Raw genomic sequence first — 25,868 nt, forward strand, 5'->3', positions numbered from 1 at the left:
CATTTAAGTTTAATAAATCCACGTTAGTATAAATTTAATAAATCCACGTTAGTATAACATTTTTATGAAAAATAAAATTGTCCAATAAAACATAAAAATTAGAAAAGTGGCATTGTTTTACATTTTGCTAATCTCCTTAATATCTGGCTTAATCCTAGCAGCTAGATCTCCTGTTTACCCATTCAGTATATTGTAATTTTTTGTTGTTGTTGAAGCACAGGCAGAAAATCTGGCCCCACAGATTTATAATCGGAAAAGGAAGAAGTATTTGCTTTTTAAAGTAATTGTGGATAGTCTTCTTTGATACTACACCAAAACTCAATAAGTGGTACTTTCTTAAAGGTTAGTTCAGTGTGAGTTTAAAACCATATCAATGAACTATGTGTAATCCATTACATTAAAATCCATTGATCAATCTGGCATTTTGAACAGATCTCTTACCTGTGTGGGTTCCTGTAATATCACACACAGATCTTTTCGAAAATACTGAATTACTGAGATATTCAGATTTTCAAAATGTTGACACATTTCATAACATCGAAAATCATATTTGTTAATTTCATCATCCATCTCATAAGAAAAGATGTTAACCATCGGGAAGCTGTCAAGCTCTTAGTGGCAAGTACAAGTTTTCCAAAACTAATTGTTGCTTGAAAGCTCAAATTTTATTTACTGGCAACCAATACTGTCAGTTTTCCTTGATATGACAGACTCACTGTTCGTTTAAGAAAAAAATAGTCTGCCAAATGCCCAAGGCTGAATCAAGTATAGTTTAATTATTTCAAGTATTCCATGAACAAAAGTAGCTGGCTCAGATCACAACATAATCACACAAGCACTGTCTTAAAACCACCATTTTGGTTTGCACCAGAAGTGCTTGGCATGTACTTTTCCATTTTGTCACACAGAATATCAAAAGTACACGTACTCAAGGGTCAAGATTTAATCATCATTTTTACTGCTTCATCAAGGATGACATTAAGTGGAAAAGTCTTTTTAAAAAATACAAGTGCATGGAAGTGAAGAATATAATGACTACTAATACAGTTTGTGCCTTGATTTCTGGTAAGGGACCAACAGTTTTTACTCACTATTGTTTCTGCAAAATCAGTGTAAATGTCAATACAGTAAAAAAGGCAAATGATGTCTTAGCATTACGATTAAAATATATTTAAGAACATCCTGAAAGGGTCTCAAGGACCCCCAGAGGTTTGCAGACCACACTTTGAAAATCACTGGTTTGGATGCAACCATAAATAAATTTAAGGACTCAATAAATGAGAAGAGATTAAGTTTGAAACAAACAATAGTAATGAATGGTCAACGAATGACAGAAAATACAATTGAGTACTACTTCATTATTTGTTTACAAATTTTAAAATTCAAGGGATGAGGAAGCGGGATAAAGTACACAAGGCTACACAGAAGTGTTCTGTCTTCTAGCTTTTCTTTCGTGACAGAAAGACTAAATCAGATAAATTGGAGTTAGCCATAATAAAAAGAACATTGCATCTGACCCAGTGGAGCATAAAGAATTTTTAAAAGACTGAATTTTTAATTCTTCCAAGGTGATACAGCTTCATGATTGAAATGGGGACTTGAATTAATAAAATTAGTTTTAAAAATGAAAGCTGCCCGGCGCGGTGGCTCACGTCGGGATTACAAATCCCAGTACTTTGGGAGACTGAGGCACGTGGATCACTTTGAGGTCAGGAGTTCGAGACCAGCCTGGCAAACATGGTGAAACCCTGTCTCTACTAAAAACATAAAAATTAGCTGGGCATGGTGGTGGATGCCGGTAATCCCAGCTACTCGGGGGACTGAGGCAGGAGAATCGCTTGAACCCAGGAAGCTGAGATTGCAGTGAGCCGAGATCGCACCACTGCACTCCAGCCTGGGCAACAGAGTGAGACTCCATCACAAAAAAAAAAAAAAAAAAAAAAACCCAACAAAAAAAAAACTATATGATTAAGCTATTCCCTTCACTGAATCAGTCTATGTTTCATTTTGTGGTAGGTTTGTTACTAAAGTGTTTCCTGAGCTCTAAACTATGGGATTACACCTGAAGGAAACATCATAAATAAAATATCACAGGAAATCTAATTAATCATCTCTTTTTTTCATCAGTGTTTTAGAAGAAAATAGAGAATAAAGAAATTTGGGCACTACAATGATGGGTTGGAAGAGCAAGCAGAACCCACTCTTAGACCTCCAAAATGCTCTCATACACAGATCTAAAAATCCATGATTCTATGAAATGTAAGGAGGAACGTAAGGAGGAACTGGAAATAAAAAGCTGGGAAGATTATCCATCTTTTTCACATGAAGAATTTAGTTGTGCATTTCTCTCTCAAAATATGAATCTTCAGTATATGTTTAATGAGTTATAAATTGTTTACAATGCAAATAGTTGTTCAAGCAAATATCTGTTAGATACATTCTCTGCTAATAATACCACTACAATTCCAATGTGCTATAGCTATTACTCTAACAACTCCCTTAATCACTATTACCAAATTTTTAAAATAATTTCTCACTTGGGCAAGTGAGTGCAAAGTCATTATTCTGGGTCAAACCACCCACAGAGTATATCTTCAAATCAAATGCCTGGATTTGTTTCCCTGAATACATTACATGTTGCTGCCCAGGGAATTGGTTTTAGAAACATTACACCTGCCAGCTGACTTATCAACAGGGCCCATAGAACTGACACCAACTTAAAGGCAAGAATCAGTCCAGAAACAGAAAAATATACTGCTACTGCCATCTGTGGTTTATGCTTGAATAGCTTCTCTGATGTAAACAAATTGAAGGGTGTAGAGTTTACAATTAGAATCCAAAGGCCTCATCATTTAAAGACACTTTTTTAAAGTTAATTATTAATGTAACAAATTGTATGGTTTATTTAGTATAAGACATAAGAATCCGTGATTCTGTATTTGAGCTTATTATATAATGCTGATGGAGAAACCACAAACTACCCTGAATGAAAACTACTCCATTGCATAACTTTATTTGTCCCAAACACACCCCTCCTTAAAGAAACTCAGAACACTTGAAGCCCTCCTGTGAATTTACAATTAGAATCATTTCTCTTTTGAAATCGTGACTGTCAATATTAAAACAGCCCCCGAAATTTTTGAAGCAAAAAAAAATTTAGGAAATCCAGGAATTTTCTATTTGGCCAGTTTGCTTCTGTCAAGATAAAAATTTGGGAGTTCAATTATTCCCATAATTTTTTTAAGAACAAAAATTCCAAAATGCAAATGAAGTTTCAAAGTAGGCTATTTTCACAACATATTTTTTCTCAGTTTGCTTTCTCAAATGACAACCACTGTAGCTTGGGGATCAAAAGATTTGGTGCAGCTGGGGGTGGGGAAAAAGCAATTCAGCTCCCCAGCAGCCGGCTGAGGAAATCCTGGTCCGCTCCCAAACTAAATCACTGTTAATTAGAATTACCGGGTTACACTAGTAAAGTCTTATTTAAATAACTGTAACCACTGAAAAAATCTGGGTTTTTTTGAGAAGCTTTTCTACAAAGGCTGCTGTTTAATAGCAGGTAACAAAGAATGAAGAACGAAATACCGTAGGAAATGTTTTATTCTTTCAAATGATGCTCTCCTCGTTTTCCTGTGGCTATTTCTCCGCCATACTGAAAAACAGGTTAGACATCTCACAGTGGTTTTCTTCTGATTTTCTATTACTTACTAAGGGTGTTACAGTCTAACACCCTTGTCTTTTTCTTAAAGACAAGTCATGTTGGAAAACAAGCAATAAACAAAAGACTGGGCTGGATTCTAGAAATACTGTACATCAAAGTTACATCTAGAGACGTTTTTTAAATTTAAGCTCAGCTGAATCTGAAACTTTAGCTCTAAAAAGCTCAATACCCAAGAAAAAATTACCTGCTCAGTACCAAACCACTTTCTTGCTCATTTTTAATAATTCTGGTATTTCTGAACCCTAGTTATCGAAGGCATCCATAAACCCTTAAGAAATTACCTGAGCCAGGAAAAAAACTTTAATTAAAAAGTTAAGGTTGATCTTAATGCAGAAGTGTGAAAGAAACATTTTCCTTCACAACTTAATTGGTTTTGGAAATGCTCTCAAAGTATTACAAAGAGTTGGGTATATCAGATCACTACTCGTGGGCAGATTAGATAGCTACCTTCCGTTAAAAACTGTTTCAAGCACATTTATTATTTATTGAAATACAAGCGTATTTATCTGTTGATTCAGAACTTTGATTTTTCTAATTCTGACCTTTTTCCCACATGACTAGAATCTGTTTTTACACATGAAATAAGGCACTTTTATTGTCCTACTTAAAAAAAACAGACTGACCCAACAATGTAAAATTTACTCTAAAACACATCTTCTCAAGTGTCACTTTCAACTTAATTATTATGCATGGAAAAAATACTGAACAGAAAAGTGTCATTAATTTGGCTATAAATCAAAAATAAACTTAAGAAGCAAAAATTATGACCAGCCCCAAAGATCTCGATGAATTTGCTGACAATGAAGTCTCCTAATGTGGGAGAATCTATCCTGACTTTATGCAATTCTTAAGCCAGAAGTTGCCATCTGAACACAATTCATTAACAGACCAATTTTTCAACACAACCAATAAATAATATCTACCCAATTATAAAAATGAAGTGTTAAATCTTCCTACTAACACAAATGAAACTAACACAGCTCCAAGCTCCAAAACATGCAAGCATCATTAGCAATTTAAAGCCAACTTGCACAATAAACACTAGGGGTGGTATAAGAAACTTCCTTTACCAATGTTACAGCAACAGTTGGCATTTCTACCTACCATCCTCCACTATTCTAAAATGTGGTATTTTAATCTAAACTCTACTTTCCACCTTTGCCCCAAAACCCTAGGAAAAAAGTAGGGAATGAGAAACCAGGAAATTCTAAATAAAATATGGAAATGCATGATTTTTGGAAATTTACCAGCAGTTATTTTTTTCATTAGCTCCCCATCCAACTCCCTTTCATGTGCTAACACATGTGCCTTGCATACACCTTTTTGCTACAGAAGTCAGAATGAATTATAGATTAGGAATCATGTCATCATATTTTGGTTACATGAATCAGAACTGCTGAATGATTTGGTGGCTTGTACACTGGAGACTGTAAATGTGGTCATCTCCCACCTCAGCTATGCAAAATCACCAGTGAATTTGCTCACTGTCGCCTTTCTTCTACCCTAGCCGTCTTTGGAGGTCACAGAAGCTACAAAAAAAAGAAAAAAAAAAAAGAAAAGAAAAACCTGCGTGCTGCATGTACTAAGAAACAACAGTACTACAGCATGTTTTTGGTTCTGTTTTTTTCTAACGGGAGTAGGAAAAAATTCTGGGGCAACTCAGAATTAACTTAATTTTTTCAATCACAGAACTGAAAAGTTAAATCATCATGGGAAATATTTGCCAATTTATTTTCCAGCATAAACATTTGGACGGCATGGTTATACCAGGAGAAAAAGGCATCGTGCTATTTAGTGAACTTCTCCCCATTTCCTCTAAAGTGTAATTACATAAAATATGCTTTTAATTACTTATAATGGCTTATAACCTTCCTTTGCCTTCCTTTGCTTTAAATATTTAAAAGTATATTCCCTCATTATCTTAAAATGAACAAATGCAATATTCAGCATACACTTCCTCAAATCATTCATCTTCCTTTGAAATCCCAAAAGGGAGCAGTCCTCTATTACAACTAAATGAGTTCATGTTTGTTATGAAAACCTACAAGCAACAACTGAAAATAGCGCAGTCAGCACAGGGAATTCCTGGAAGGATGATGGTGCATCAAAAGGCTAGAAAGAAACTCTGTTCTGACAGAATAAAAACCATTCAAAGGACTGTAAATTCAGCATCAATGGTGTTTCCGGTAGGAAAACATTTCTAAAATGCCACCTCCAGTTTATTTCTTCATGACAGAGACCAAAAGACCCCCTATCTATATAGTTGTCTCTTGAAAATAGTTCATATAAAATAGAAATCAGTCACTAGGATTATAAAACAGATAATTCATTTCTTTTCTACTCAGAACAAGCAGTTTCATATATTTTTGGAGAAAAATATTAATTAGGAAGCAAAAAAGAAAAACTGTGCCCATTGTTCCACAGGCAAACTTAAAAAAATTTTTGCCAATTCTTCTGTGAGCATGTTAACTTCATAAGTGCTAATGAACATAAATTGTAAAACACTGCACAATGCTAGCTTTTACACTGAAAAATATCCCACAACGGTCTAGCGTCTCGTGTATTTTAAGCCCATCAAGCTGCCAAAAGTTCCCATTGTATTTTCAGCAAAAAGAAAACATCTGTACCACTAACTTAGACTAATGTAAAGTATTAAAGCCACCTTAGTCTAAATGGATTGCTCATAACATTCTTTCAAATGGTTCTGACCAATTGAGGAAATGAGACTATGAATGAGAAATCTGATTAAGAGTTAAAATTACCATTGAGTTCTTTAAAATGTACTAATGAATAATTAATAACAAATGCAGTTCTTAGGTTTCTCTTACAACACTATTATTCTCAAGTAGAACTGAAAGCAGTATTGCAGTAAATATTGAATTGCAGTAAAAATCCGTCATCTACATTATATGCACAGGTGGGTACAGGAAGTATTCACACATAGGAAGGCATCACAGAAACATACACGCTAATATGGGACATAAGATAGGTGGGGGTTTGGATTCAAAAAAATCAGCATGGGAAATTTTAGATCAGGATTTACAACACTCACAAATTAATACCAAACCAAATCTCCACACAAACTAGCTTAAAAAGTCAAAGGCATTAAAGAAATCCTTTGTTCCTATGATACTGTCTCCTTCTATCCTAACTGGATTCCAGCTTCCCCCTTTGTGACACGGAATTTTATTGATCTCAAACATGTTCACATTCAGAAATTAGTTGCCAACGACAGCCCACGGAACGGCCAGCCACCTAGCCATCATACATCATACACAAATTTAAAAAAAAAAAAAAAAGCTCTGAAAACACATCACTAGTTTTAAGATCAGCAACATCAAGTGAAGTTAACCAAGCTCTCTTCTACACGGACTTTTCCCTTTTGTAAAAACACCAGATCTCCTGAACTAACAAAATCTTTGACTAGTTAATAAACGTATGAAAGCACGGATCCAACCCAAGATTTCCACCCTCTGTAGCTACTCACTCATTCAACAATTGAGGGCCTAACTGACCTATTTTCAGGTTACTTTCCTCACACCTGCCAGGTCACTGTCCTGGATTGAGAAACCTCTTGGTGAAGCAGTTAATTTTTAGTGCCTCCTAACTGTCCCGGGTGTTTGCATTCAATTTGAAATCTGTTACTTGTTAGACACTGTTCGGTACTAGATCTTTCAGAGAATTGCGAGTTTATGGCGCAGCGAGGGGAGGAGGCACGGATCTCTGAGAGCCTCCCTTTATTCGGAAATGAGGAGATGTGAAAGGTGGAAAACAGGGCAAATAAATAAATAAATCGGGTTTGCCGCCGGAGCGTTTGCCGGCCGGTGCGAGCACCCTTTGTAATGCAGGCCTCCCGGGGCGATCGCCTGCGCTAATTGCTCCAGGGCGCTTTCCAAGTTCAAAAGTTCACCTTTTACGACCTCACAAAAGCTCCTAACACGTTACCAATAAAAACATTCCGCGGCAAACACCGAGGAGGAAAATATCAAACAGATACAAATAAAACACCCCGCAGGAGGAGGGAGCGAAGGTGAGGAGGGCGAGGAAGCCCCGAGGAACCTGAGGACCCGGCCCGGGCGAGGGGGCGAGGGACGAGCGGCAGGAAGGGCCGGGCCAGGTGAGGGATTCTCAGCTCCCAGGGTCCCGGATCGGGACAAGAAAGAGGAGAACTAAGACTAAGAGGTGGAGACCGGGACCTGCCGGGCAGAAGCCGGGAGGAGGCAGGTGTCCGGGTCCCCGGGGCGGGCTGGAGCCCTCGGCCAGGGAAAGCCGTTGCCTGGCGGAGAGGGGGGCTGAGCAGGGGCGGAGACCGGCCAGAGCGCGCGGGGCGTTGGGGAAGGTGAGGCGCAGGGGAAGCAGGAGGCGCGAAGGGGTCCGAAAAAGGAAACGACTGGGGGATGTCTAGCGAACGGGGGTTCCGCAGAGGTGGGGGGCTCGTAGTATTCAAGGGAGAACGCTCGAGGCTGCAGAGGACGAAAACGCTCTAGAAAGCTGAGCGGTACAAGGGTGCTGTGGAGTCGGGTCAACAGGGCAAGAAGGGAGCGTCCTCGGTGGGAGGAGGAACCCCTGTAGGGGAAAAGAGAGGCTCTGCGTGAAGGGAACCCGAGTGAGGGGAATGCCCCCACTGACGGACCGCGGGGGGGACTTCCAAGCTGAGGGGCCCGGGGGGAGGGGAAGGTTCGGTGCTGGGAAGACAGGAGGAGAGGACCCGGGGGGAGGAGGGAGGATTGGTGCCGAGGGGACGGGGGGAGGGGAGGCCTGTGCAGAGGGGACGGGGGGAGGGGGAAATGAAGCTCGGTGCCCAGGGACCCGGGCAGGGGGAGGATCCGCGCGGAAGGGAACGGGGACGAAGAAGGAGGATCCACCCTGAGCGAGACGGGGGAGGAGAGGGAGGGTCCGCGCCGAGGGAGAACGGGGTGAAGGTCCACCCTAAGAGGCCGCGGGGCCACTGCGGCTTCCCGGGGAGAGGGTCGGCAGAGAGGAGGGGGATCCCTGGCGGAGGCTCCCTGGCGGAGGCTCAGGAAGCCGGTTCCTGCCTGGCCCGGGCGTCGCAGGCCCCTCACCCACCGTTGCGCGGCGGCGGAGGGAGTGCGGCGGGCGGCTCCAGGAACCCCGCCGAGCCCCCGCCGCCTCCCCCTCCGCTAGGCGGCGGTTCGTCCCGCTCCATGCGGTGGTGCCTAGGGTCCGCGCCGGGTTTGCTGCTCCGCCATGACCGGCGCCCTAGTCGCCGTGGTCGTCGTCCGCCGAGGGGAGGAGGCTGTCAGGGGCCCGCGGACTCCCGGCCGCGGCTCTCTCTGGGCTCCGCGCCGCTCCGCGCCCCTCCGCGCCGCGCCCCCTCAGCACTGGCTAGCTCCCTCCCCTGACGTCATACGCCGGTGCCGCGCAAGGCCCTGCGGGGCACGCTGGGAGTTGGGGTCCGCTCAGCGAGGCCGGCCACGCCGACCGCACCAACTGAAGGGGTGGAAGGAGGGATAAGAAGTCCTGAGAAGGGAAAGCTAAAGTCTGTCAATATCAAGAACCATGACAAAGCCTTTGATGTCTATGTAGTAAGCGGATACTACCGGGCCTTGTCTTGATTGTGATTTATACCTGATCAAAGTCCCCTAAGAGTCCTCGTAACCCCCCACCCCAACAATGAGTCTTTCCGAGGAGGCGGATCGCGAGGCAGCCGGGTGAGCACGTGCAACGAAGCCCAGCCCTGTGGGCGGGGACCTGGAGGCGGGGCTTGAAGGTACTCACGTGGGCCTCTCCCTGCAGCTGCGGGACAAATTGGACCGGAGATTAAAGGACCGGAGTTTAACTCGAGGTGACTGCGTTGGTATGCAAATGGAATCTATAAAACTCTTCTTTCCGGGGTAATCTTTAAAGCCTTTTTACCTCCGGGTGGGCGGGAAAGACTAAAGTTTCCCCTCCTCCCCTTTCATTTTCTCCCTGCCCATAGAACAGATGGGCAAACTAAGCTCTGGGCCATTGGGGCTATTAAAGAAAGCCCTAGGCTCTTGACCTCAGGTGTCTTGAAACTTTCCGTTTAAGAGGGATCCCTTGCCCAGCCTTGTTTGCCTTCCGCTTTCCTCAGTTTCGCTGTCTGTAAAAGGGGGTTGGAATAAGGACAGGATCCAGTTGGAAGATCGCAAACCCCTGCCCCTCCCACCTCAGTTTCCCGAAGCTTTCCGGAAGCAAAATCCCGAATTTTGCAGCGGCTCCCGGCGGAATCCACCCGCTGCAGCCACCAGGTGGCGCGCGGCCACCGGTCACTAGGCCCGCCGGGGTGTCCGTCTTCGGCGACCCCATCGGGAAAGGATTTCGCTGCTGCTGCCAAGGGTCTAAGGCCTACCTGGCCCACTTGAAGACAAAGAACGAGAACATTGGTGCTTTGCCCGCTTCTGCTCTGCCGGATTATGCTGCAGCTTCCTCAGTGGCCGCTCATTCGCCCTCTCCTGCCCCACCCGCCCCACCAATCCCTTGGCCCTTTTATGTCATTTTTGCCCAATTTTAAGTCCTCATCCTGGCATTCGCATCCCTTCTTGGCCTGACCCTTGCCCACATTTCGCACCACATCCCATTCCCTCACCTGCTGCGAAAGTTGCAACGCTTCTCTGCACTTGAGGGCAACTGGACCTTACCAACCCTGGTGAAACTGTATTTCATACGTAATCTGGGAGACTTACATTAACGCTCTGCCGTCTAAACCTCATACCTGCTCTATGAGATAGCAACAATATTGTCCCTATCCAGCACTGATGAAGTCCACCAGAAGTGATGGGGATTCCAGCTCCATTCTGTCACACACCAGAACCTTAATCCTTGGCTCCTTCAAGCTGGAACGCGGCTGACTTCACCTGACCCACTCCCAAACTCCTATTCATCTTTCAAGATCCTGTTCAAATGTTTCTTCAGTGGCATCTTCCTTAATACCTTCCACCGAGGGACAACTAGATCCCCTCTGCTAGGTAGCAGTGTTTCAGGAGCTAAACCCTATGACTAAGAGAGGACAGCCTGCCATTCCCTCAGCTGTGGGTTCTAAAATACGTTAGGACCTTGCTGGGCGCGGTGGCTCATGCCTGTAATCCCCACACTTTGGGAGACTGAGGCAGGTGGATCACCTGAAGTCAGGAGTTGGAGACCCGCCTGACCAACATGGAGAAAACCTGTCTCTACTAAAAATACAAAATTAGCCAGGTGTGGTGGCGCATGCCAGTAATCCCAGCTACTCAGGAGGCTGGGGCAGGAGAATCGTTTGAACCCAGGAGGCAGAGATTGCGGTAAGCCGAGATGGCAAAATTGCACTCCAGCCTGGGCAACAAGAGCAAAACTCCGTCTCAAAAAAAAAAAAAAAAGAAGTCAGGACCATCTGGCCTTTCTCGGGAATCTACCTTTTTGTCACAGGTTCTGGTGGTAGTGAGTTCTCTGTCCCTGGAGATGCCATCAGAGCCTAAGTGGCACTGCAGAAACGTGCAGCCCTGGAGTTTTGGTAGTTGATGAAGATTCTAAGTCAACCCTCTTTAGATGGGCAGAAGAGTTCAGCCAAATGCTCAGCCCCTGGAAACAACTCCTCCAGTCCTTCAGACTACAGCTCTGTTGTCCCTTCATTCCATAAACCTTCCCACACCTCCCTGACTAGTTACATCCCTTTATTCTCACTCATAACCCCAACTGCTGAGTACAGATCTGGCACATAGTATGCTCTCAATAATTACTGACTGGGTGAAAGAATGAATAAAAACAGCTAACCTTAGGCGAGTGACTTCTGAGCCTCTATTTCCTGTCTTCTAAGAGGGGATGGGTAATAATGATAGTTACTACCTAGCAGAAATGCTATGAGAATTAAACGATGCTTGCAAAGCAATTAAAGTTCTGGCCTAATAAATGGAACCTCTTACTAATGTTATTTAAAGAGTGGTTCTAAATCTCAGATGCGTGTCTTCTGAAAGTGCTTCTGGGAGGAGTCAAATACCACAAGAGTGAGAAAAACAAGGGAAATGACTATGCTAGAGACCCCAGCCATTGTCCTAAGCATAGAGAGCCCTATGAACTAAGCACTCACTATGAGTCCAGCACCTACCATGGGGCCTTTTATCTAATCTCTCTACATTTCTTCCAACAATCCTAAAAAATCAATACTTTCTCCCCCAGTTTAGAAATGTGGGGATAGGTTCAGAAAGATGAAAAAGACTCTGCTACCACCTGCAGGACTCAAGACAAAAGATCTGGAAAGGAATGTGTCTAAGAGTAAGGAGGGATCTTAGGGGGGCGTGGTTCTAAGGCCAGAGGCAGCAGACAGACGGGACCAGACTGAGATACAGCTAAGAATGAGGCAGGCATGGCCAGACATGGTGGCTCACACCTGTAATCCTAGCACTTTGGGAGGCCAAGGCGTGTCAGATTGACTGAGCTCAATTGGGATGATGACTAGAAGTGAGACTAGGTGGAGAGGAAGGCTTTCAGGTGGAAGGAACAGCATGTGCCAAGGTCCCAAGACCAGATCAGGGCTTGGCCCATTTGAGGAGCTGGGAGAATCCGTGGTGACCAGAGCCCACTGAGAGAAAGGGTAAAGAGGAGGCAGCCAGAGATCATCAGGTCATGTGGGGGAACAGCCAGCAGGGGGCAGAGTTCCTCTAGTGACGGCAGCCTTGCTCTTCCTTGTCCTACCTAGAGTCAGAGCCAGGCTGCGTTCATGGAGAAAGGGCTGGGGTAGGGAATCCCCCCTGCCGGCTTCTATTTCTTTTACGTACACTCTGTCCCGTTTTTGAATACATAGGACACACACATTACAAAATCCACAGGATGCAAACAAGTATTCAATGAAAGTTCTTACTCCCTGGATCTCCTTAGAACCACTGTGCTGACTTTTTGCATTTTTTTTCAGATAGTCTATGTCCATAAGAACATGCACAATATTTACTTTTTACACTAATCTAGGCCTGGTTTTGATGCCTCCCAGGGGATCTCTAGTTATAGAAGAAGCTTATTTGTGGACGGGCGCAGTGGCTCACGCCTGTAATCCCAGCAGTTTGGGAGGCCGAGGCAGGCGGGTCACGAGGTCAGGAGTTTGAGACCGGCTTGGCCAACATAGTGAAACCCTGTCTCTACTAAAAATACAAAAAATTAGCTGGGCGTGGTGGCAGGTGCCTGTAATCCCAGCTACTTGGGAGGCTGAGGCAGGAGAATCGCTTGAAGCCAGGAGGCGGACGTTGCAGTGAGCTGAGATTGCGCCACTGCACTCCAGCCCGGGCGACAGTGCAAGACTGTCTCAAGAAAAAAAAAAAAAAAGAAGAAGAAGAAGCTTATTTGTAGTCAGTGTGTGCTTCGCACAGGGTTCTTTAATTCAGCTGAGAGTTGTAGAGCACCGTACCATGTGCCAGGTCAGTGGTTCTCAAACCCTAAGCCCCCTGGAGCCCTGGAGGGTGTGTTAAAACACAGATTGCTGGGCTCCACGCCGAGTTTCTGATTTTGTGAGTCTGCGGTGGGGCCTGAGAATTTGCATTTCTTTTTCTTTTTTTCTTTTTTTTTTTTCTTTGAGAAGGTCTCGCTGTCACCCAGGCTGGAGTACAGTGTCATGATCTTGGCTCACTGCAGCCTCTGCCTCCTGGGTTCGAGTGATTTTTGTGCCTCAGCCTCCCAAGTAGCTGGGACTACAGGCATGTGCCACCACGCCCGGCTAAGTTTTGTTTTTTGGTTTTTTTGTTTGTTTGTTTTTGAGATGGAGTCTCACTCTGTTGCCCAGGCTGGAGTGCAGTGGTGCAATCTCGGCTCACTGCAACCTCTGCCTCCCAGGTTCACAAGCGATTCTCCTGCCCCAGCCTCCCGAGTAGCTGGGATTACAGGCATGCACCACCTCGCCAGCCTAATTTGTGTATTTTTAGTAGAGGCGAGTTTTCACCATGTTGCCCAGGCTGGGAGAGTTTGCATTTTTAACAAGTTATCCGATGATGCGGAGGCTGAGACCAAGGACCACACTTTGAGAACCACTGAGTTCGACGTTCACGGGGAGAAACTAAGAATGTGCCCTAGGAAGTCATGCTCCAACACAAGGAAACATACACACCAACAAGAAAGACAGTCCCATTGAGCAATAAATTCTAAGAAGAAAATGAGACCAAGCATGGTGGCTCACACTTGTAATCCCAACACTTTGAGAGACTGGGGTGGCTGGATTGCTTGAGCCCGGGAGTTTGAGACCAGCCTGGGCAATACAGGAGACCGCATCCCTAAAATAAATACAGAAATTAGCCAGCGTGGTGGCACATGCCTGTAGTCCAAGTTACTCAGAAGGCTGAGGGAGGAGGATAGCTTGAGCTGGAGAGTTGAGGCTACGGTGAGCTGTATTTGCAACACAGCACTCCAGCCTGGGTGACAAAGGAAGACCCAGTCAAAAAAAAAGGAAACGCTGGGTGCAGTGGCTCATGCCTGTAATCTCAACGCTTTTGGAGGCCAAGGTGGGAGGATTGCTTGACCCAGGAGTTCGAGACCAGTCTAGGCAACAGAGTGAGACCCCGTCTCTGAAAAAAAAAAAAAAAAAAAAAAAACTTTAAATTAGCCAGGTGTGGTGGTGCACACCTGTAGTTTCAGCTACTCAGGAGGCTGAGGTGGGAGGATCACTTGAGCTGGGAAGGTCGAGGCTGTAGTGAGCTGGGATCGCGCCACTGCACTACGGCCTGGGCAACAGAGTGAGACCCCATCTAAAAAAAAATAAAAATTTAAAAGCGGGAAGCTACTGGAGTTTGGGAGCCAACAGGAGGGATTCCAGAGGGAAGGAGAAATGAAAGACGGAAGACAGGTTGGGGTTGCTGAGCCTTGGGAAGGCTTACAGCAGTTAGGTCCCTGTCCAGAAGTGGGTGAAATCGGAGAGCGCAAGGGCTCACGTGCCGTGGGAACATCCGTCTCTCATGCGAACTTTACAAACACTCCAAAAGGAAAGCACGAGTCCCCCATCTTACAGATGAGGAAACTGAGGCACACAGAGGTGAAGGGACACGCCCAAGGTCCCACGGCTCACAGGACAGGACCTGAGTCCGTGCGAGGAGCCCCCGCGACTCGCCCTGGCCCCGTTGCTCCTGCCAGCTGCGATCGAGACCCACCCTGGCGCGCGGGCAGGGATGCCCTTGGGAGAGCCGCCCGACAACGGGGAGGCCCCGCGAACGGCGGGCGGGGCGGGGCGGGGTGCCCCCTCCGCCCTAGCTCCGCCCCGGCGGCGCTGGAAGAGGCGCGGGGCGGGCAGCAGGGTGCAGGCGTGGGGCGCGGGGCAGGCAGAGCGGGCGAAGGCGCGGAGCTCGCAGTGCAGCCTGCGCTTCCCAGCGTCCGTGCCCGGCCGCCTGTGCCCTACCGTGCCCGTGGCGCCATGGCCGCTGCCGCCGTCCCGCCCCGGCCGCTGCTCCTTCTGCCGCTAGTGCTGCTGCTGAGCGGCCGCCCCGCGCGCGCCGACAGTAAGGTACGCGCGCCCTTCGGACCCGCGCGACTCGGCGGGTAGCGGGGCGCGAGGGGGCGCTGTGGCGGGGGTGCGGCCCGGGAGGGAGCCCGGGGCCAGGGCGGAGGAGCCGGGAGCTGAGAGACCGAACCTGGGACTTCTCAGCACTGAAGCCGCAGGGGCAGGGGCCCCGAGAGAGGAGCGCGTGGAGGAAGAAGCGCTGGAGATGTAGGGATGCTAGGGACCCGGGGCCTGAGGAAGGGGCGCTGGGACCGGGTCTGATTCCCGGAGGAGTCGGGGGATTCCCCGGAGTGCTGGCCAGACTCGGGGTTCGTAGGGGAGGCTCCTGACAACTGTTACCCAGCGACTCCCAGGCTTGCAGCAAGCCCCGGGCCATGGCTTTCACGGCCCGCTGGGGACTGGGGGTCCTCTACCCCATGAACGCAGCCGCGCTGGCCACTCGCCTGGCCTCTGATGTTCTTGCCAGGGACCGGGTGCACCCCCTGGAGGACTAGGTAGCTCCAGAAGTGGTCTGAGCCGTTCTCTGCTGTGGCTAAGAGGATCTGCTCTGGTGTCAAGCCGACCTGGGTTCAGTCGCACATCCGCTTCTCATCCGCCATCGCCCATCTGAACCTCCGTCTATTCACCTGTAGATACAGGAAGAATCATGGGACCCACTTCCTGCAGTTGATGGTCTTTAGATGCAGTGTGGTCATGCCTGTAAAGTACTTAGAACTAGGCCGGGCGCGGTGGCTCACGCCTGTAATCCCAGCACTTTGGGAGGCCGAGACGGGCGGAGCACAAGGTAAGGAGATCGAGACCATCCTGGTTAACACGGTGAAACCCCATCTACTAAAAATACAAAAAAAGTAGCCGGGCGTGGTGGCGGGCGCCTGTAGTCCCAGCTACTCCGGAGGCTGAGGCAGGAGAATGGCGTGAACCCGGGAGGCAGAGCTTGCAGTGAGCCGAGATGGCGCTACTGCACTCCAGCCTGGGCGACAGAGCCAGACTTCGTGTCAAAAAAAAAAAGAAAAAACAAACACTTAGCACCAGAGCACTTGGGGTGTTCTGGAAATGACTCCCTGATGGCCAGGTTCAGTGGCTCACACCTGTAATCCTAGCACAGTGGGAGGCCAAGGCCGGTGGATCACTTGAGGCCAGGAGTTCAGGACCAGCCTGGCCAATATGGTGAAACCCCATCTCTACTAAAAATACAAAAATTATCTGGGCGCAGTGGCACAAGACCAGTCTAGGCAACAGAGTGAGACCCCGTCTCTACAAAAAAAAATAAATAAATAAATTAGCCAGGTGTGGTGGTGCACAGCTGTAATCCCAGCTACTCGGGAGGCTGAAGCAGGAGAATCGCTTGAACCCAGCAGGCGGAGGTTTTAGTCAGTGGAGATTGCGCCAGTGCACTCCAACCTGGGGAACAGAGCAAGATTGTGCCTTAAAACAAAACAAAACAAAACAAACAAACAATAAAAATGGACAGACCTTGGGGAGAGTGAGGAGCAGGACCAGAGCCCCGGTCACAGAGCGTGAGGGCAAAAGAGTGACTTCCAATACCTCTCCAGCCTCTTTCCTGGTAGAATGTGAGTGTCCTGCCTGCCCACGGACAGATAAAAGACAGAAGCCACTAGCCACACGGTGAGTATATGAGCAGTGGGCACTGGCCAACCCTCAGCCTGATTCAGCTCAGGGCATGAAAGCACCCACGTACAATGCTGCTCATGTACTCCAGAGACAAGGAGGGAATGAGTATTTTTTCTAATTTATAGGTGGGGAAATGAGGGTGTTTACGGAGGCAGCTGGCTTGTACATTTAAAACCCTAGGTTCTGGCCTTCCTCTGCTATTCTTCTGCTGTGTGACCTTGGGCAAATCACTGCCTGTCTCTGGGCTTCAGTTTCTTCATCTGAGAAACATCTCCCCAACCTAACTTCCATATGGGGCCCTCTGGGATTCCCTGATCTGGCTCAGGTATGAGGACAAGTGAGTAGAAAATCCTAGATAACCTGATCAGTGCCTTGTCACCACTGTGATCTCTGGCTGGGAGGGATATTTGGTGTTGGGCATCCTCTGTGCAGAGAGCTGTAGAGCTTGTGGGGGAGAGCTCACATTCTAAACAAAGCAGAGACAAAGAAAACCCAACACCCTGTTTGTGTAGTGAGTCAGCCAAACACTTGCTAGGTTGTGTGTGTGTGGAGGGTGGGGGGGGTGTTTAGCTGTCCCAGGACAAGCTGGGGCTGGTGGGGTGGAGAGGCACAACCTAGAGCTTGCAGGATGAACAGCTGGGGGACTCAGCACAGCCCTCCCCCAGACACCTCCCACCCCCAAACCACTCCAGCCAGCTGGGAAAAATAAAAATCAAGTGATGGGTGAATTTACTCTGCATTCCTTAGCTCAGCCAGACTCCTGCTGGCTCTGCAGAGAGAGCTGTTTTCATTATCAGTTGCTCCTTCCCCCGTCACAACCCCCCCTTCCTCTCCAAGCCCATTCCGTTTTCCCTGGGGTGGAGGATGAGCCCTTCGGAGGGCCAGCCTGGGACTTGAAGTCAATGTAGGGCCCTAAAGGGTTAAGTTGGCCCCTCCTTAGGCTTCCTGTTCCTGGGAGCTCTAGTCTCCCCTCCAGCCCAGCACATTCAGGGGTCCAGGGCAGCGCACCCCAGGACTCTGTTGGTCTCCTTGGCCAGCTCCTTGCTCAACGTGTTTTCATTTCATGTTTATAACTAGGTCTCTCCTAAACTGGATTTTGAGTTTCCATCTAAGGAAGTGCTTTGTCGGGGCTGGGAGGAGGAGGGGGGCCCCACAGCTTCCCTGGTATTTCTGAAGGGCTGCCCAGCATAGAGGTTGGAATGGACAGGTAACCACATGACACCCAGGCATAGCACCGCAGACCTCTGGGGAGCTGCTTCTTGCTGTGCGTTCTTGGAATGTGGCTGAGAATTTTCCATCTCTACCTCAGTTTCCCCATCTGTGAAAGGGCTGCTGGTGCCTCACTCCCTCCAGCATCAAGGGGTGGGAAGGGGGTCTTTGGTCATCCTGCTGATCAGGGGCCCAAGGACAGAGGGAAGCCCAAAGACCTGTGGGAGCCCAGCCAGGGGAGCAGGAGGGGCTAGAGCAGGCAGGCGGTGGTGTCCGGGGCTGGATCAGATGTTCCAGGCCAGGCTAGTCCCGGGGGTTTAGGTGTTGCTTCGCCTCCACTCCGGGAGTTTCTGCCTGTGGGTGTAATTGGAAACAGGCTCTCCGGCAGGCGAGGGCCACATAGTGATGGAGTCCTCCTTCGACACATCAAGACTGTGAGGCCAGGCCAAGCCCTACTGGGTGTCTCTGCAAGGAGGGTCTTATCCCAACACTCCCTTTGGCTGGGGCATCTGGGGCAGAGCCTTGAGGAGCATCGTGTGTGCCAAGCCATGTCTCCAGCACTTACATGCAGAATCTTACACATCCCTTGTGCCAACACTCTGAGGATTCAGCGGCCCTTCCCCATTTTATGGTCTTGAACACTGAGGCTCAAGAGTCTGATTGAGGTTGTTCAAAACTCCTAAACAGAGGGAGCCTGAGTAGTTGGAGTCCTGGAGCCTCTAGGGAGCATCCAGATAGGCTGGGGAGCCAGAAAGCGTCTGAACCATCGGGTTAGAATAGGACCCAGGCATCTGCAGCTCCCAGGTACACCCCCAGGCAATTCTGAGGCATGGCCCCAGTTGAGAACTCATGGAGGGAGTAGGGATCCATGGAGGTTTGTGGAGCAAGAGTAAAGCAGATTACTAAGGAGGCGCTTTTGGGAGATTCATCAAACACAGGAAGCTGCTGTGTTGTCCAGGCAGCAGTTAATATGGCCTGAACTAGGGCTATGGCTGTGGAGTGGAGAGCAGGGGACAGAGGTCAGAGATATTTAGGATGAAGGGTCAGAAGAACACGATGACTGACAGATTATCCAGGGTAAGAGGGAGGCTCAGAGATCCAGGCTGGGCAGGAGGGTAGGTGGACATGGGTCTGGGAGAAGAGGCTGGGTCCAGTCTTGAATGGATTGAGTTTGGGGTACCTCTGGGCATCCAGGGGGAGGTGCCCAACTGGCTACTGTGCTCTCGGGGAGGTCTTTGCCTCATGGTGAGGCAGGGCTGGCCATGAGGGAAAAGGGCAGAACCAATTTCAAGATGACACAAGTTGGCCGGGCATGGTGGCTCACACCTGTAATCCCAGCACTTTGGGAGGCCGAGGTGGGCAGATCATCTGAGGTCAGGAGTTTGAGACCAGCCTGGCCAACATGGTGAAACGCCGTCTCTACTAAAAATACAAAAATTAGCCAAGCGTGGTGGCACACACCTGTAATCCTGGCTACTCAGGAGGCTGAAGCAAGAGAATCACTTGAACCTGGGAGGCAGAGGTTGCAGTGAGCCAAGATCGCGCCATTGCACTCCAGCCTGGGCAACAGAGCAAGAATCCGGCCAAAAAAAAAAGACACAAGTTGAGTCTATTCAGTTGCTGGAACATTTCACAGCTTGAATGCCCTCTCCTCCACTCTAGCTAGACTCATCCATCTCTCTGCAGAAAAATCTCGAATACACCATCATCTCACTGTGGAATTTCCTTGCAAATACCTGAGTACCTTTTTAAGCACAAACCACTCCTAGTTCTGGGGGCTTTGGCCTCAGTGTGTGCTGAGCAAGGCTACAGGGAGAGATGCAGGGCCAAGGCAGGGACTTTCCTGCTTGGCACAACTCCAGACTTCGTGCCAAGGGCAGGGTGGGCTGGGCCTAGTAGGAGCCCCAGGTTCTATGCCCCCCAGGGCCCAGCCCAGGGCCCCCTCTCTACAGACCCATCTGTCCCAGCCCAGTTGCTCAGGGAGAAGCCCCTGCCTGGTGACTGTGGGTGGCCATGAGAGGGGCAACATGTAAACCAAGTTTTGGAGTCAGGCCATGCTGTGTGACCCTGGGCACGCCCCTAGTCTTCTCTGATGCTCAGCTTTCTCCTCTCTAAGGTGGGGTTATGGTGAGAGCACAGAGAGGTAGAAAATAATGAGCAAATGGCAGGGAGAGGTATCAGCAGTGATTTTGATAGCAGGTACCCCTTAGAGAGCAGCTCTTCTGTGCCAGATTCCATGCCGAGGCCCTGCATGCATTGATTGTTCAGACTCACCATGAGCTTATGACAAAGGGACTGTGATTCTCCCCATTTACAGAGGAGGAAGCTGAGGCTCAGAGGGGTCAAGGCCAAGCAGGGAGGAGGTATGGGAACTGGGACTTAAGCCCAGGTCTGGCTCTTCCCCCTGGCGCTCTGCTGCCCTCCAGCCAAGCATAGGATGTAGCAGTCACAGGAAGGGGGACCCTGCCTGGGTGCCTGGCAGCTGGCACTGGGAGCAGAGGCCTTATTCCAATTCCTGGCCCAGGTCAGGGCCTTGGCCGCCCCCATCAGGAGGTAGCACCTCATCTGAGGAGGGAAGGAATGTCACGGTCCGATGTGGAGGCAGCTGCTGGTGCGGGTGGGTGTTGGGAGTATGGGTGAGTCCCCAGGAGGAGGCTTCCCTGGCCTGGCCACACACAACACACCCACATCTACCCGCTAGGCTCTTGACACCATCTGGGGGAGCGGGTGGGATGGCAAGGGATTCCAGCAGAGCTGGGAAGGGGACCCAGGAGTCTTGAAGGACAGGCAGAGTTAGAGCGCTAACTCTGAGGAATGTACAGGACCCTGAGCCTGACTGTTGGTGTTCACCAGCAGAGAAGAGTTGGCCCAGAGTTACACTTCACCCACCGAGAGCCCAGGACACATCCATAGCCACCTTCCTCCCCACGCTCCTCACCTCTCACTTTCCCCTGCTCCTCCACAGGCTGCAGAAAAAGCAGTGAGGGCAGGCATGGTAGCTCACGCCTGTAACCCCAGCTTTTTGGGAGGCCGAGGTGGGAGGATCACTTGAGCCCAGGAGTTTGAGACCAGCCTGGCCAACATGGTGAAACCCCATCTCTACAAAAAATACAAAAATTAGCCGGACATGGTGACACATGCCTGTAGTCGCAGCTACTTAGGAGGCTGAGGTGGGAGGACCGCCTGATCCCAGGAGGTCAAGGTGTGATGATGCCATTCCACTCCAGCCTGGGTAACAGAGCAAGACCCTGTCTCTAAATAATATTAATGATAAGAAGAAGAAGAAGAAGAATAGTTCACACTTAAGATGCACTCAATATGTGCTAGGCCCTGTTCTTGTATTAACTCACTTAATCCTCACAACAACCTCATGACGTGAAAGCCCATGTTACAGATGAAACAGAGGCACGGAAATATTAAGTTGCCTACAATCTCATTGAGGCTCCAGATGCCATGCTCTTAACCTTGTGCTCTAGCATATCTGCAAAATGCAGGCTCATTTACCCAACAGATAATTACAGAGCTCCTACTGCAGGCCAGGCAAGCACTGTTATGAAGACACAGGAGGAAACTAGACAAAGGCCCCACCTCTAATGGTACCTATGGTGTGGGGGAGACAGAATATACACAAAATCAGATCTCATATTTCAGGTAGTAATAGGTGCAGTAAAGAAAACCAAGCCACTTGGCCGGATGTGGTGGCTCACGCCTGTAATCTCAGCACTTTGGGAGGCCGAGGTGGGCGGATCACAAGGTCAGGAGATCGAGACCATCCTGGCTAACATGGTGAAACCCTGTCTCTACTAAAAACACAAAAAATTAGCCGGGCGTGGTGGCGGGCGCCTGTAGTCCCAGCTACTCAGGAGGCTGAGACAGGAGAATGGCGTATACCTGGGAGGCAGAGCTTGCAGTGAGCTGAGATCACGCCACTGCACTCCAGTCTGGGCGACAGAGCAAGACTCTGTCTCAAAAAAAAAAAAAAAAAGAAAGAAAGAAAACCAAGCCACTAGATGATGAAGGGATAGAGAGTAACAGGAAGCGAGCAGTCAGGGAAGGCTTCTCAGAGGAGGTAACACGTGAGCAGAGAACTAAGTGATACAAGGAAGTAAGCCACGGAAATGTTGGGGGATAGGAGTTTCTGGGGAGGGTATGGCATATGCAAAAGCCCTGAGGCTGGAGCATTGAAAGGGAAGGGCAATAAGGAGCGGTTCAAGGGGGAGTATCAACTCACATGAGCCTTGAAGGCTGTGGTAAGGGCTTTGAAGGTCACAACACCTCCCCAACACACAGAGGTAGGTTTTTTTTTTTTCTTTTTTTCTTTTTTTTTTTTTTTTTTGTCTGAGACAGACAGAGTCTTGCTCTGTTGCCCAGGCTGGAGTGAAGTGGCACGATCTTGGCTCACTGCAATCTCCGCCTCCCGGGTTCAAGCAATTCTCCTGCCTCAGCCTCCCGAGTAGCTGAGATTACAGGTGCCCACCACCACACCCAGCTAATTTTTGTATTTTTAGTAGAGACAGGGTTTCACCATGTTGGCCAGGCTGGCCTCGAACTCTTGACCTCATGATCCCCCCACCTTGGCCTCCCAAAGTGCTGGGATTACAGGCGTGAGCCACCGTGCCCGGCCAGAGATATTACTTAAAAGTGTAATGTATGTGAAACCTGGTATATAAGTGATCAATAAAAGGTCTCCATAATTTTTATTATCATAGTAAAACAAAATAACAAAAATTATCATTTTTAAGTATACACTTCAGTGGCATTTGGTACATTCACAATATCATGCAACCATCACCACTATCTATTAATAGTTCCAGAACATCTTTGTCATCCCAAAAGGAAACCCCATACCAATTAAGCAGCCACTCCCCATTTCCGTCTCTCTCTATCTCCTGGAAGCCACGAATCTGTTTGCTGTCTCTGTGGACTTGCCTCTCCTGGATACAGCATTTCATATTAATGGAACCATATCATATGTGGCCTTTTGTGTCTGGCTTCTCTTACTTAACATAATATTTCAAGATTTATCCATGTTGTAGCATGAATCAGTACTGCATTCCTTTTACTTTTTTTTTTTTTTTTTTTGAGACAGAGTCTCACTGGGTTGCCCAGGCTGGAGTGCAGTGGCCTGATCATGGCTCACTGCAGGCTTGACCTTCCAGGCTCAAGTGATCCTCCCACTTCAGCCTCCCTAGTAGCTGGGACTACAGGCATGCACCACCATGCCCACCTAATTTTTGTATTTTTAATAGAGACAGGTTTTCACCATGTTGGCCAGGCTGGTCTCGAACTCCCGACCTCTGGTGATCTGCCCGCCTCAGCCTCCCAAAGTGCTGGGATTACAGGCATGAGCCACTGTGCCCAGCCCTACATTCCTTTTTATGGCTGAATATTTCTTTATTCAGTTGATGGACATTTGGGTTGTTTCTACCTTGTAGCTACTGTGAATAATGCTGCTATGGACATTCACTTCCAAGTCTTTGTTTGGATACCCATTTTCTTTTTTTTTTTTTTTTTTTTGAGACGGAGTCTCGCTCTGTCACCCAGGCTGGAGTGCAGTGGCACGATCTTGGCTCACTGCAAGCTCTGCCTCCCGGGTTCACGCCATTCTCCCGCCTCAGCCTCCCAAGTAACTGGGACCACAGGTGCCCGCCATCACGCCCGGCTAATTTTTTGTATTTTGTTTAGTAGAGACGGGGTTTCACCGTGTTAGCCAGGATGGTCTCGATCTCCTGACCTTGTGATCTGCCCGCCTCGGCCTCCCAAAGTGCTGAGATTACAGGCATGAACCACCACGCCCGGCCTTTGGATACCCATTTTCAATTCTCTTGGGTATATACCCAGGAGTAGAATTACTGGATCTTATGGGAATTTTATGTTTAATTTATTGAGGAATCGCCAAACTTTTTCACAGTGCCATTAATATTTAAATTGTCCAACCAGGTGAGGTGGCACATACTGTAATCCCAGAACTTTGAGAGGCCGAGGCAGAAGGATCACTTGTGGCCAGGAGTTCAAGACCAGCCTGGGCAACATAGTGAGATCCCATCTCTACAGAAAATTTAAAAATTGCCAAGTGTGGTGTCATGCACCTATAATCTCAGCTACTTGGGAAGCTGATGCAGGAGGATTGCTTGAGCCCAGGAGTTTGAGGTTACAGTGAACTATGATCCCACCACTGCATTCCAACCTGGGCCAAACAGCAAGACCCTCTCTCTACAAAAAAACAAAACAAAACAAAAAGACTGGGCACGGTGGCTCATGCCTGTAATCTTAGCACTTTAGGAGATGGAGGAGGGAGGGTCACTTGAGCCCAGGAATTCAAGACTAGCCTGGGCAACATGGCAAAACCCCATCTTTACAAAATATACAAAAATTAGCTGGGCATGGTGGCACATGCCTGTAGTCCCAGCTACTAGGGAGGTTGAGGTGGGAGGATCACTTGAGCCTGGGAGGTCAAGGCTGCAGTGAGCCATGATCAGGCCACTGCACTCCAGCCTGGGCAACAGAGAGAGCCTGTCTTTAAAAATACACGCACAGGCCGGGCGCGGTGGCTCACACCTGTAATCCCAGCACTTTGGGAGGCCTATGTGGGCGGATCACAAGGTTAGGAGATCAAGACCATCCTGGCTAACACGGTGAAACCCCATCTCTATTAACAAATACAAAAAATTAGCTGGGCGTGGTGGCGGGCACCTGTAGTCCCAGCTACTCGGGAGGCTGAGGCAGGAGAATGGCGTGAACCCAGGAGGCGGAGCTTGCAGTGAGCCAAGATGGCGCTACTGCACTCCAGCCTGGGCGACAGAGCAAGACTCCGTCTCAAAAAAAAAAAAAAAAAAATACACACACAGAGACGTAGACACACACACACACACACACACACACACAGAGTTGTTATTATTATTAAAAGGCCTTCACCACCTCTAATTGCACCCCCTCCTACCTGCCAAACACTCTCATCCCAAGGCTGGCTGGCCAGCTGGCTTCTGCCATCTCTCCCTTCCTCCCTGCCATAGCACTGCCTAGCAGCAACTCACTGGAGCCCCTCTTGCCCCCTCGCAACAGGTGTTTGGGGACCTGGACCAGGTGAGGATGACCTCGGAGGGCTCCGACTGCCGTTGCAAGTGCATCATGCGGCCCCTGAGCAAGGACGCGTGCAGCCGAGTGCGCAGTGGGCGGGCGCGCGTGGAGGACTTCTACACGGTGGAGACCGTCAGCTCGGGCACTGACTGCCGCTGCTCCTGTACCGCGCCTCCCTCCTCTCTCAACCCCTGTGAGAACGAGTGGAAGATGGAGAAACTCAAAAAGCAGGCGCCGGAGCTCCTCAAGGTAGACTTGGTGGGGTGATGGAGGGAGTAAGGGCCTATCATGAGCTGGAGCCTGCTGTCCTGCCAGTGAAAATTCCACACACTCTGTGAGGCGAGTGCTGTTACTGCCCCATTTCACAGATGAGGAAACTGAGACTCCCTCAGGGGAAGTCACTTCTTGCCAGGAAGTGACAAAGGCAGGATTCTTCTGCTAGTTTATCACCTATTCCAGTGTCTTGTATTTGACCCAAACCAATTCAACTGTTGGCACCTAGCTATACTTTACATTTTGTGGCAGTGGATTGTTTTTATTTTATTTTATTTTATTTTATTTTATTTTATTTATTTCTTGAAACAGAGTCTCGCTCTGTCACCCAGGCTGGAGTGCAGTGGCACGATCTCAGCTTGCTGCAACCTCCATCCCCGGGTTCAAGCGATTCTCCTGCCTCAGCCTCCCGAGTGGCTGGGATTACGGATGTGCACCACCACACCCAGCTAACTTTTGTATTTTTAGTAGAGACAGGGTTTCACCGTGTTTCCCAGGCTGGTCTCGAACTCCTGACCTCAAGTGAACTGC

General features: G+C 48.5%; 2 protein-coding genes across 9 annotated transcripts in view; one reads left to right on the plus strand and one right to left on the minus strand.

The window, feature by feature from the left end:
- NR6A1 (nuclear receptor subfamily 6 group A member 1) overlaps positions 1–9,066 on the minus strand; it is a 254,198-nt gene extending 245,132 nt beyond the window's left edge. For 6 of the 8 annotated variants that reach the window (XM_054520600.2, XM_054520599.2, XM_009244854.4 and 3 more), the window contains exon 1: positions 8,789–9,065. In XM_054520600.2, the coding sequence (XP_054376575.1) occupies positions 8,789–8,888 (100 nt within the window). In that variant the 5' untranslated portion in view covers positions 8,889–9,065. Of the gene's footprint in view, positions 1–8,788 lie in introns of all 8 variants that reach the window. The other 2 variants (XM_054520596.2, XM_063714433.1) reach the window with 1 other exon arrangement.
- Positions 9,067–14,920: 5,854 nt separating this feature from the next.
- The window catches only part of OLFML2A (olfactomedin like 2A), a 37,924-nt gene continuing 26,976 nt past the window's right edge, over positions 14,921–25,868 (plus strand). The window contains exons 1-2 of the mRNA XM_002820200.5: positions 14,921–15,149; positions 25,050–25,313. Coding sequence (XP_002820246.4) covers positions 15,060–15,149; positions 25,050–25,313 — 354 coding nt within the window. The 5' untranslated portion in view covers positions 14,921–15,059. The remainder of the gene's footprint in view (positions 15,150–25,049; positions 25,314–25,868) is intronic.

Source organism: Pongo abelii, chromosome 13 (assembly GCF_028885655.2).
Source record: "Pongo abelii isolate AG06213 chromosome 13, NHGRI_mPonAbe1-v2.0_pri, whole genome shotgun sequence".
NCBI lineage: Eukaryota > Metazoa > Chordata > Mammalia > Primates > Hominidae > Pongo > Pongo abelii.